This window comes from Dipodomys spectabilis, unplaced genomic scaffold, assembly GCF_019054845.1.
Source record: "Dipodomys spectabilis isolate Male_0828 unplaced genomic scaffold, ASM1905484v1 ptg000204l, whole genome shotgun sequence".
NCBI classification, from domain to species: Eukaryota; Metazoa; Chordata; class Mammalia; order Rodentia; family Heteromyidae; genus Dipodomys; species Dipodomys spectabilis.
The window spans coordinates 1551058-1564206 of NW_024870881.1; the positions used below are offsets into that span (position 1 = coordinate 1551058).

General features: G+C 37.3%; 1 protein-coding gene across 4 annotated transcripts in view; it reads left to right on the forward strand.

The window, feature by feature from the left end:
- Gkap1 (G kinase anchoring protein 1) overlaps nucleotides 1–13149 on the forward strand; it is a 53360-nt gene that overhangs the window by 29599 nt on the left and 10612 nt on the right. For all 4 annotated transcript variants that reach the window (XM_042696221.1, XM_042696224.1, XM_042696223.1 and 1 more), the window contains 2 exons: nucleotides 9115–9261; nucleotides 12394–12495. In XM_042696221.1, coding sequence (XP_042552155.1) covers nucleotides 9115–9261; nucleotides 12394–12495 — 249 coding nt within the window. The remainder of the gene's footprint in view (nucleotides 1–9114; nucleotides 9262–12393; nucleotides 12496–13149) is intronic.

The following is a 13149-nucleotide window of genomic DNA, read 5'->3' on the forward strand; positions in this document are numbered from 1 at the left end:
AGAACTAGCACACATAAATTAGAATAAATTAAAGCCCAAGCAAAAAGTTAGCAAGACCCCATCATAACCAATAAGCTGGGTGTGATAGTTCTCACCTGTAATCCAAGCTATGCAGGAGATAGAAACAGAAGGATGTAGATTTGAGCCTGCAGAGCAACAATGCAAGACTTTATTTGGAAGATAAAACAAAAAGGGTCAGAGGCATGATTCAAGAGCACCTAATTAAGTAACCACAAAGCCCTGAATCAAGCCCCAATGCCAACCAAAAAAAAAAATTCTGGGAGATAGTAGTTCTCTACAAATATAAATGTTTTAAGTAGAAAATAAAAGGAATGGGCAGATTAAAAGAGACTAACCAAATGCAATTGAAGGCCCGCCCTTCTTTCCTTCTTTCCTTCTTTCCTTCCTTCTTTCCTTCTTTTCTTCCTTCCTTCCTTCCTTCCTTCCTTCCTTCCTTCCTTCCTTCCTTTCTTCCTTCCTTCCTTCCTTCCTTGTTTCCTTCTCCCTTTCTTTCTCCCTCCCTCCCTCTCTCCCACTTACTTTCTTTCTCTTTCTTTCTTTCTCTCTTTCTCTCTCTTTCTTTCTCTTTCTTTCTCTCTTTCTCTCTTATGTGCTTGCTTTCTTGCTTTCTTTCCTGTTCAAGACCAGGATCATATCTGACATTTGCTTTCACTCCTTGGCTGGTACTCTTACCACCTAAGCTAGGCCTCCAACACCCTGAAGGCCTTTATTAGAATATTAATAAGACATTTTGTTGAAATTTAAGTACTGTATGAGCTATGTATATTATGATACTAAGGAATATGGTTTTATTAGTGTTAGGATATTATGGTTAAATTAGAATTTTTTTTCTAGCTGCATGTGTTAGAATTTTGAGATGAAATGTCATGGTGTCTCTCCTATAAAATACCTAAGCCATAAAAAGGAAAGAGATAAGAGGAAAACCTTAACAATTGTTAAGTATAGAGTATGTGGCTGATAAAGTTATCATGTGAAAAAGCAAGCCAAATGAAGTTTAGCGATGTATCTGAAAAACAATTTTTTTGAAAAGATGGAAATGATAAACAGATGGTTACTTCTGTTGCAAGCAGGGAGATGAGGATAGGAAAAAGTACAAAAGGGTAGCAACACAAAGTATATAATGTTCTAGTTTTTAAAAGGAAATAAAACTTTTTTAAGAAAAAGTTTTATTGATCTTTACAATTTATATACCATTAAATTAATCAATTGCATGTATATAATTCAGTCATGCATACTATATATATGTTTGTATATATACACATGTATTTGCATATATAATTTTTGGTGGGTGGAGATCAAACAGGGCTTCACTTACGCTAATCCTAGGTGTTCATTTTTCTACTGAGCTAGAGCCGAGTCCCATTTATAGTATAATGTAGCTGTGTACAACCATAATCCCATTTAATTATTTTCATAATCCCAAATAGTCCCTCCACATGTATTCATAGTCACTCCCTATAATCACCTTGAGCTCCTGGCAATGAACTGATCTGTTCTCTATCTCTACAAATTTGCCTTTTCTGATAATGTACCATGAACTTATATAAATGTAATCTTTTATGTTTGACTTCCTTCACTTAGCATAGTGATTTGGGGGTTTGTCCATCTTGTGGCATGTATCTGTAGTTAGTCAACTTTATTGATAAAACAGTATTCCATTGAATAATTCCATTGTTTAAATGTTTATTCACCAGTTGATGAACTGGCTTTGAATACTTGGTATATATCTTTGTGAGCTTTTGTTTCCTTCTTAGACATTTAACTATGAGTGAAACTGCTGAGTTTTATGGTAAATTTATGTTTAACTTGTAATTTTTTTGTTGTGATGGGATTGAATTTTTAAAATTGACTTTATTATCATAGAGATGATGTACAGAGGGATTACATTTACCTGAGTCAGGTAATGAGTACATTTCCTTTCCTACATGAGACTGAAATTTTTTTTTTTTGTTGGTCATGGGGCTTGAACTCTGGGCCTGAACACTGTCCCTCAGCTCTTCAGCTCAAGGCGAGCGCTCTACTGCTTGAGCCACAGTGCCACTTCCAGTTTTCTAGTGGTTTTTGGGAGATAAAGAGTTTCACGGACTTTTCTGCCCAGGCTGGCTTTGAACGGTGATCCTCAGATCTCAGCCTCCTCAGTAGCTAGGATTACAGGTGTGAGCCACTGGCACCCAGTGAGACTGAATTTTTTTTTTTTTAATTGTAAAGATACTATACAGAGGGTTACAGTTACATGAGTAAGGTAATGAGTACACTTCCTATTGAGCATTGTTACCCCCTCCATTGTTTTCCCCCTACCATCCCTTTCCTCCCTACCTTCCCCGAGGTTCTTTTTTTTTGGTTGTGATTAAGTGATTACATAATTTCCCGAATTATTGTGGAATAATGATGCTCATTTAAAGTCACAAGTTCATTCTAGCTTTCCTGGAACAAATTGTCTATCACAGTCTATAACATATAACGGTGTATACATGTTATACACCATACATGTGATTAACAGCATGGGGATATTTAGAAGTGGTTCGACAAGATGAGTGGGAGTTCTTTGTTTCTTAAGTCCTGTTAGTTTTGTCGTATCACCTAACATTTTGGATTTAGCATCCACTTATCAGGGAGACCATGTACCGTTTGTCTCTTTGCTCTTGACTTACCTCGCTCAACATGATTCCTTCTAGCTCCATCCATTTCCCTGCAAATGCCATTATTTTGTCATTTCTAATGGCTGCATAATATTCCATTGTGTATAGATACTACAATTTTTGGATCCATTCATCTGTGGTGGGGCATCTGGGTTGTTTCCATATCCTAGCTATTGTGAACAGTGCTGCAATAAACATGGAGGTGCACATGTCTTGTATATTGGTTCCTGTTGTTCAGGGTAGGTGCCTAGAAGTGGTATGACTGGGCCATAAGGGAGGTCAATCTTTAGCTTTCTAAGGACCCTCCAGACTGCTTTCCAAAGTGCTTGTATAAGTGTACATTCCCACCAGCAGTGTAATAGGGTTCCTCTTTCTCCACATCCCCTCCAGCATTTGTCGTTGGCTGATTTGTGGATGTGGGACATTCTGACTGGGGTAAGGTGGTATCTCAGGATTGTCTTTATTTGCATTTCCTTCACCACCAGGGATGATGAACATTTCCTCATGTGTTTCTTTGCCATTTTTATTTCTTCATTTGAGAAGTCCCTCTTTAGTTCCCTTGCCCATTTAGTAATTGGTTTGTTAGGTTTGGGAGGGATTAGTTTCTTGTGTTCCCTGTATATACAGGATGTTAACCCCTTGTCTGATACATTGCTGGTAAATATTTTTCCCCAATTAGTTGGTTGTCTTTCTAGCTTGGTTGCAATCGATTTAGCTGTGCAGAAGCTTTTTATTTTAAGGTAGTCCCATTTGTCGAGTCTCTCCAATTTGTTGTGACCCTGGGACTCTGTTCAGGAAGTTCTTTCCTGTGCCTGTTAGTTCAAGTGTCTCTCCTACTCTGTCCTGCAGTAGTTTCAGAGATTCAGGTTTAATGTTAAGGTCTTTAATCCATTTTGAGTTGATGTTGGTGCATGGTGATAGGCTGGGGTCCACTTTTAGTTTTCTGCATGTGGCCGCCCAGTTTTCCCAGCACCAGCGGTTGAAGAGGCTGTGTTTCTTCCATTGTATGTCTTTGGCTCCTTTGTCGAATATCAGCTGGCTGTAGGCCTGTGGATTTATTTCTGGATCTTCTATTCTGTTCCATTGGTCTTCGGGTCTGTTTTTGTGCCAGTACCATGCTGTCTTTGTGATTATAGCTCTGTAGTAGAGTTTGAAGTTCGGCATGGATAGCCCTCCCATATTGTCTTCATCCCCTAGAATTGTTTTGGCTATTCTAGGTCTTTTGTTGTTCCATATGAATTTTTGGACTGTTTTCTGTATTTCAGTGATGTACGTCATTGGGATTTTAATAGGAATTGCATTGAATTTGTATATTAATTTTGGAAGTATTACCATCTTTACTATATTAAGTCAGCCTATCTAAGAGCATGGGAGGTCTTTCCATTTCCTAGTGTCTTCTGCAATTTCTTTCTTTAACTTTCTATAGTTTTCATTAAATAGTTCTTTTACATCTTTGGTTAGGTTAATTCCTAAATATTTTATTTTTTGGGAGGTTATTGTGAATGGGTTTGATCCCTTTATTTCCCTCTCTTCTTGTACATTGTCAGTGTACAGGAAGGCAACTGATTTTTGTGGGTTTATTTTGTATCCTGCTATTTTGCCGAAGTGACTTATGATTTCTAAGAGTTTGGGGATGGAGTTTTTGGGATGGTGAAGGTATAGTATCATGTCGTCTGCAAAAAGGGATAGTTTAACTTCTTCTTTCCCTATGCAGATCCCTTTAATGTCTTTTTCTTGCCTTATTGCCCTGGCTAAGGGTTCCAGGACTATATTGAAGAGGAGTGGAGACAGTGGGCATCCTTGCCTTGTTCCTGATTTTAGGAGAATTGGTTGTAGCTTTTCCCCATTAAGTATAATATTGGCTATTGGTCTGTCATAAATGGCTTTTATTGTTTTTAGAAATGTTCCTTCTATTCCTATTTTCTCCAGAGCTTTTAGCATGAACGAATGTTGAATTTTATCAAAGGCCTTTTCTGCATCTGTGGTGATAATCATGTGATTCTTGACTTTGGCTCTGTTGATGTGTTGGATTACATTTATTGACTTACGTATGTTAAACCATCCCTGCGTCTCTGGGATGAAGCCTACTTGGTCATAGTGTATAATTTTTTTTATGTGTTTCTGGATTCTGTTAGCTAGAATCTTGTTAAGGATCTTTGCATCTATGTTCATCAAGGAAATTGGCCTGTAATTCTCCTTTTTGGTTGTGTCTTTGCCTGGTTTGGAATGTGTGTGAAATTGGCTTTGTAGAATGAGTTTGGGATAGCTCCCTCCTTCTCTGTTTCTCTGAAGAGCTTGAGGAGTATGGGTATTAGTTCTTCTTTAAAGGTCTTATAGAATTCTGCTGTGAATCCATCTGGTCCTGGGCTTTTTTTTGTTGGAAGACTTTTGATAGCTTCCTGTATCTCGTTGTAGAATATTGGCTTATTTAATTGGTTTACTTCTTTTTTGCTCAGTTTGGGCAACTTGTATTTCTTTAAAAATGTATCCATTTCTGCCAGATTTTCTTCCTTTAGAGAGTATAACTTTTGAAAGTGAGACTGAAATTTTTTATGCTTGTCAAGGTTATACATTTGAAATTAGCACTTTAATAAATCTGTCAATTTTTTCAACATTGGCTAGCCATGTGCCAATCTATCTACAGCAGTTTATGAGTTTCTACATATCCTTGTCAACACTAATATTGTCTCTTGTTTTGATTAGAGCCACAATAGTTTGTGTGGTATATTTCACTGTAATTTTAATTTGCATTTACTAATAACTAGAGAGCATCTTTTCATCTGATTGTCACCAGTTCTCATCCTTTTTGATAAATTCTTTCAATTTTTTTTGCCCATAAGTTTATTGTCTTATTGCTTGTGAGATTTCTTCCTATATCTGGATATAAGTCTTCGGTCATTGTGAGATTTCTTCCTATATCTGGATACAAGTCTTCTGTCAGATGTATGATTGCCAATTATTTTTGCCCAAACTGTACTTTGCCTTTTTTTATGTTCTTAATTGTGTCTTTTGATGCACAGAAGTCTTAAGTATTGATTAAGTCTAGTTTATCATTTTTAAATGGATTTTTACAACTGGTGGTTTAATAATGTTTTAGGGTTTTTTGTTTTTTGTCAGTTTGGGGGCCTGAACTCGGGGTCTGGGTGTTGTCTCTGAGCCTCTTTGTTCTCAAGGCTAGTGCTCTATGTCTTGAGACAGTACCACTTCTGGTTCTTAAGTGATTAATTGGATCTGAGTCTCACAGGGACATTTCTACCTGGGCTGGCTTTGAACCAAGATTCTCAGATCTCAGCCTCCTGAGTAGCTAGGATTACAAGCATGAGCCACCATCACCCAGCTTAATAGTGTTTTACCCAACTCCAGACCATGGATTAATGTAGAAATTATAGTATTAGTTCTTCCTGTATATCATGTGGAGAAAGAACAAAAACACAGCTTTCAGCCTGTGCATATCCAATTCTTCCAGCACCATCTATTGAAAACACTGCCTTTCCTTACTAAAATGTCTTTATAATTGTGTTAAAAGTAAATTAGCTGTAAATGTAAAAGCTTAATTCTGGAATCTTCTATTTCATTGATCTGTATTTCTACATTCATGTAAGCATCATACTGTCTTGCTCATTGTACAGTTGTGCTCAGAATCTGAATTAAATTAAATTGGCTAGACCTATTAATAGTATGGAAGAATTTACATTTTATGTTTTTTTATGTTTTTTTACATTTTAAGTTTTTTTCTTTTTCCTGCGGTAAATAAGAGAGGTTGTGGTTCTTTTTGCCGCCTCCTCTCCCCCAGGTTATTAAAGTAAATCATGAAAAAAAATTTTTTGGGGGGTCCAGTCGTGGGGCCTGAACTCTGGGCCTGGGCACTGTCCCTCAGCTCTTCAGCTCAAGGCTAGCGCTCTACCACTTGAGCCACAGCACCACGTCCGGCTTTTTTCTTTTTGCTTATGTGGTGCTGAGGAATCAAACCCAGGGCCTCAGGCATGCAAGGCAAGCTATACCACTGAGCCACCTTCCCAGCCCCAAATCATGAAAATTTTTATCTATAGGCATACTGATAATTAGGTGGAACTACAACATTTTAGTGACATGAAATTTATTTAGATGCTGATTAGGTGCTAACATTTCTTCCACAGAAATTCTACAGGTATTAAGCATTTCATACTTATTGTTTTAAAGTTGAATGTTATCAGAATATACTGGAAGTATTTTATAAGGTAAAAAAGACTTTTTAAAAGTTATATCTACCAGTTAGCAATGACTTGTGGGCATTGTTAAGGTCATAATTACTTGGTTGGGTTATCATACTAGATAAACTTTAAACATTTTGCTAGGGTAAAGAAACTAGTGACAAAAATTCACCTTTTGGTTTATTCTATTTATATGAAGTATCTAGAATAGGTCAATTCCAGATAGAAAATATATTACAGATAGAAAATAGATCAGTATTTCTTAGAGCTTCCTTCCTGCCCCTTCCCTTTCTTCTACTTCCTCAAGCTTGACCTCAGAGCCTGTTTTTGCTCAAGGCTAGTGCTGTACTACTTGAGCCACAGCCCTCCAGCTTCTGGTTAATTGGAGATAAAAATCTCATGGGCTTTCCTGCCAGGGCTGTCTTTGAATACTGATCTGCAGATCTTAGCTTCCTGAGTAGCTAGAATTACAGATGTAAACCACTGGCCCCTGACTAGAGTTTGTTTTTTGAGTATAAAAGTTTACAGAATTGCTGTGATGGTTATAAAGCTCTGTGATTTGTGTGTGTGTGTGTGTGTGTGTGTGTGTGTGTGTGTGCATATATGTGCGCCTGCACACATATATATCAGTCCTGGATGCAGATTCAGGGCCTGGGTATTCTGGCTTTTTGGTGCTTAGAGATGAGTCTTGTTTATGACTGGGACTGTGGCTTAGTGGTAGAGTGCTTGCCTAGCATGCATGAAGCTCTGGGTTTGATTCCTTGATACCACATAAACAGAAAAGGCCAGAGGTGGCACTGTGGCACAAGTGGTAGAGTACTAGCCTTGAGCACAGAGAGGCTCAGGGACAAAGCCCAGGCCTCGAGTTCAAGGCCCAGAACTGGCAAAAAAAAAAAAAAAGTCTTCTGTACTTTCCTTTTGATCTGGCTTTGAACTGCAAGCCTCCTGAGTAGCTAGGATTACAGGAATTAACCACCAGCTCTCAGCATATGAATATAGTTTTAAAGCTATTGATGTATATACAATAAGTAGGTTAGTCTTAGGAGTTATATATTTAAATGTCAAACAGTTGTTAGTGTGATGATAAAGCAGTGATACCGGTGATACCTGTTGAGGCAGGAGGGTTGCAAGTCTCAGGCCAGCCTTGCTATGCTATGTCATAGCAAGATCCTGTCTCAGTGACTCATGCCTGTAATTCTGACTACTTGGGATGTAGAGATTGGAAGAATGGTAGTTTAAAACCAGCCCTGGCTAAAAGTTGGCTAAACCTGCCATCTCAAAATGTGGGGAAGAGTAAATTGGAACCTCAGAGGCCAGACAAAAACTTAAAACTTTACCTCAAAAAGAACTAAAGCGTAACAGACTGTAAAAGTGCTTTCCTAGTAAGCCCAAGGCCCTAAGTTCAAACCCAGTACCCCCAAAACAAAAAGTCTACCACTATGAACTCCAAAAAACATAAAGAAAAGAACATTTGCAAATGTGTCTATACAATTTATCTTCTGGAGATGAAGAAGAATTAAGTACTTAATTGTCTCTGAGCTATGATTCTTTTTTTTTTTTTTTTTTTTGGTTCCGGTCATGGGGCCTGAACTCTGGGCCTGGGCGCTGTCCCTCAGCTCTTCAGCTCAAGGCTAGCGCTCTACCATTTGAGCCACAGCGCTACTTCCGGCTTTTTTCTTTTTGCTTATGTGGTGCTGAGGAATCGAACCCAGGGTCTCAGGCATGCAAGGCAAGCACTCTACCACTGAGCCACCTTCCCAGCCCCTGAGCTATGATTCTTTTCTTTCATTCTTTATCTGTCACTGGTGGGGATTCTTTTTTTTGCGGGGGGAGGATCCGGTCGTGGGGCCTGAACTCTGGGCCTGGGCGCTGTCCCTCAGCTCTTCAGCTCAAGGCTAGCGCTTTACCACTTGAGCCACGGCGCCACTTACAGCTTTTTCTGCTTATGTGGTGCTGAGGAATCGAACCCAGGGCCTCAGGCATGCAAGGCAAGCGCTCTACCACTGAGATACCTTCCCAGCCCGGGGAATTCTTTTGACAGGAGCTACTGGATATTTATAATGTAATTTCAGGCCTTACAAAATTATAATACGAGCATACAGGCTTGGGCAGCTGACGAGCATAGGTCCCTGTTTTGTCATCCACTGAATTAGCCTTATTTGGCCCACAGGCTGAAGATTCCCCACCCCTGGTTTAAAGTTAAGCTTATTAAATGCATATACTTTTGTGTTGAATGATAGTAAATTATAATTCATTTTTGACAGGAATTGACTTCTCAGACTTTTTCACATGATGGAGGATTCTTCAATAGACTGGAAGATGATGTTCATAAAATTCTTATTAGAGAAAAAAGAAGAGAACAGCTTACAGAATATAATGGAACAGATAATACTGCTCATGAACACAACCAGGCATGTTAAATAGAAAATTATGTTAAAATCACAATGAAATTAAAAATTCAAATTATCTTTTTAAATATTTTTACTTAAGTAGTTGTACAAAGGAGTTTTAGTTTAACATGTCAGCTTATGAGTATGATACATATTGATCAGTGTCACCCAAATTATGTTTTTTTAAAAAAATAAGCATTAGAATCCAAGGATAATTGTAAAAACTAATGTTTTAAGATATTATCTTAATCATTGTCCCACAAAGATATTTTCACTAAATTATGTATGTAGCTTATTCATTGACCAGTACTTACTGAGCATGCATTCTATGTAAAGTTAGGCACAGGTGTTGGGGAAAGAGATTACCTTCTTCTCTTAGGCATTCTAATAGTGGGAATAAAAGGAGATAGACATGACCACTATGTGGATTTTTATTTAGCATAATAAAAGCTTAAAAGGGGATGTGAACAGCTTAAAAAAGAAGTTTTGAAATGAAAAGGTAATAGATCACTTGGTACATGTGATAGATTTTCAATTTTGCATTATATAAACTGAAAAATGGAAAAAGACTGCTTCCTAAGGCAGCTGCAGAAACAGAGGTCCCAAATTATGAAAAGCCTTTTCAGGAAACTGAAAATTTCTGAAACTGTGAAGGTAGAGGGTTAAGTAAGTATGGGATAGGACATTTAGTGTAGTAGATCAGATTTAAGTGGGTTTTTTTGTTTTTTGGGGTTTTTTTTTGGCGGTTATGGGTCTGAACTCTGGGCCTGGGTGTTGTTCCTCAGCTCTTCAGCTCAAGGCTAGCACTTTCTACCACTTGAGCCACAGCTCCACTTCCTGCTTTTTCTGCTTATGTGGTGCTGAGAAATTGAACCCAGGGCCTCATGCATGCAAGGCAAGCACTCTACCACTGAGCCACCTTTCCAGTCATTTATTTATTTTTATTAAACTAAGAAGTTAGAATTTTATCCTAAGAAAGCCAGAACCCACAAGTATTTCAAATCCAGTTGGTGGCCATTTTTAAGTCTTATGAATAAGAATGGTACATTTTTTAAATACTAGGGTTTTTTTTGTAGGTAGGTAGATAGATAGATAGATAGATAGATAGATAGATAGATAGATAGATAGATAGATAATAGCAAAAAGCAAGGACAGTGATAACACAAAATTCCCATTAGTGGTTGTCCTAGGGGATATGATCCGGGAAAGGTATATGACATGGTGCTGCTAAGGAATTTGTAACAATATTTTTTTATTTTTAGAGATTTAATTAAAACAAATTTTGGTCTTTTTTTGTTTATTTTTCAAAATCTGACTCATTCCAGATCCTAACATTTTCAACATTTCTTTCAGAGAATGTTCAAATTCTAATTTTTTTTTGGATGAGACCAGGCTTCAAACTCAGTACCTGATGCTTTCGCTTACAAGCTAGCACTCTGCTAACTGAGCCACACCTCCAACCCCATGCTCAAATTCTTAATCCATATATTGGGTTATTTTATGTATTTTTATATATGCTGTATATCTCTATATTTGTATATATAACTTTTGCATATGTGAAATTTGCATAAATTAAAAATTGAAGACTTTTGCCATTCAGTGTTACGGAGAAAAAAAATTAAAACCATTTGAAAAATATTCTACTTTATATCTCCTTTCTCTTTGCATTACATTCCTTTCTTATCTTTTTGTTGTTGTTGTTGTTGGTCATGGGGCCTGAACTCTGGGCCTGGGCACTGTCCCTCAGGTCTTCAGCTCAGCCAGAGCACCACTTCTGGCTTTTTCTGCTTATGTGGTGCTGAGGAATTGAACCCAGGGCCTCATGCATGCGAGGCAAGCACTTTACCAGTGAGCCACTTTCCCAGCCCCCTCTTGTCTTTTTTTAAATTATTTTTTGCACCCCTTTGTAAAGAAGAAGTCTTTCCAAGGTTAAATCCTTTTAAACTGTGAATTTTATCCAGGAATTAATTAAAAGAAAACCAACCTTCAGTCTACTATTTTTTTTTTTGTGGGGGATGGGGAGGGAATATTAGTGTTTGAACTCAGAACCTTGCACCTGCTGAGCAGGTGCTCTACCAATTGAGTCACACCTTCAGCCCATTAGTTGTTTTTCAAATAAGGTGGCATTCTTTTGCCTGGGCTGCTCACCAACCATGATCATCTGTTTATACTCATACAGCTGTGATTGCAGGTATATATCATCATACCTGGCATTTTTGTTGAGACGCAAGGGAGGTATTTGCCAACTTTTATCCAGTGTGTTCTCCAACCATGTAGCTAGAATTAATTCTACCATTGTTGACACAGCATTTGGTTTCATTCAGTAGATTATTACCAATACTTAGAAAACAAAACAAAAAAAAGGACAGAAGAAAATGTCAGTATAATTTCATTAAAATTGTTCCTGTGTATATGTCTACCCTGGGTCAAGATAAAAATCATTTCTGAGCCGGGCGCCAGTGGCTCAAACCTATAATCCTAGCAACTCAGTAGGCTGAGATCTGAGGATCTCAGTTTAAAGCCAGCCCGGGCAGGAAAGTCTGTGAAACTCTTATCTCCAATAAACCACTAGAAAACCAGAAGTGGCACTGTAGCTCAAGTGGTAGAGCGCTTGCCTTGAGCTGAAGAGCTGAGAGACAGCTCTCAGACCCAGAGTTCAAGCCCCACGACTGAAAAAAAAAAATTCTATCATGAGTTAATATCAAATAAATCTGAAACTTTTAGAATAGTCTCTGTATATACTCCTAGTTAGAGATTTTTGTGTTAGTATTAGTTAAACCAGTTATACTTACCAAAAGTATGACTTGGGGATAACTTTATTTTTTTTATATATTTTTGGTATATGGTGCAAAATAAGGATTTTCAAGATAGACTAATAGCTTGTCATGGAGTAACTTTAATATGTTCATTCTAGGATATAAGTATCATTTCAAAGGCCTGATATGCTAAAGAATATTCTTATAGTTTTAGATTAATCATAAAAACTTTTCACTTTACATAATTAGGTTCATATACTTGAGTCAAAAGAATGTAGTTAAATAGTCTAAGGGTTACCTGAGAAATAGTATTTTTCCTCTGAATTTTTTTCACAAAGCAGTCTTGTAAACCAGGATTGAGTAATCTTAGTTCTGAAATTGTTTTTCTTTTTTTCAGGAAGTGGTTCTAAAAGATGGAAGAATTGAAAGACTAAAGTTGGAACTTGAAAGGAAAGATGCTGAAATCCAGAAGCTGAAAACTGTGATCACTCAGTGGGAGGTTTGTATCTATTTACTCTTGAGTGTGTTTGGGGTGCGTGTGTGGGTGCATGTGCATGTGTTTGCCAGTCCTAGGGATTGAACTCAGGAACTGTACTCTACCACTTAAGTTACAGCTCCAACTCTGATTAATTGGATATACAAATCAAATGGACTTTCCTGCCCAGGTTGGCTTCAAACCACAAGTCTCATAGGTCAGCCTCCTGAGTAGCTGGGACTACAGATGTGAACCACCAGTGCCTAGCTCCATTTACTGTTCTAAAGAAAATAATTCTTTAAATTTGCACAGCTTTGGTTTTTCTTATTTATAAACATGTTTAATATTCAGCTAATACACATAGTCATTTTGCTGTTTAGAGTTTTTAACTGATTATTTAAAATATGAATGATATTTATTATAAAACATTTAAATGCATGGTTCAGTAGCATTAATTACCTTCCCAGTATTGTGGAATCATCATAGCTATTTTTCTAAGTACTTCATGTAGATAAAATTGTCCAATAGTTTTCTTTTGTCTCTGGCTTATTTTACTTAGCATTCTTTTCAAAACCTATTCATGTTGTAGCATTTATCAGAATTTCAGTCCTGTTTATTACTAAATGATATTCCCTTTCATGTATATACTACGTTTTATTTATTGGTACATGAATATCT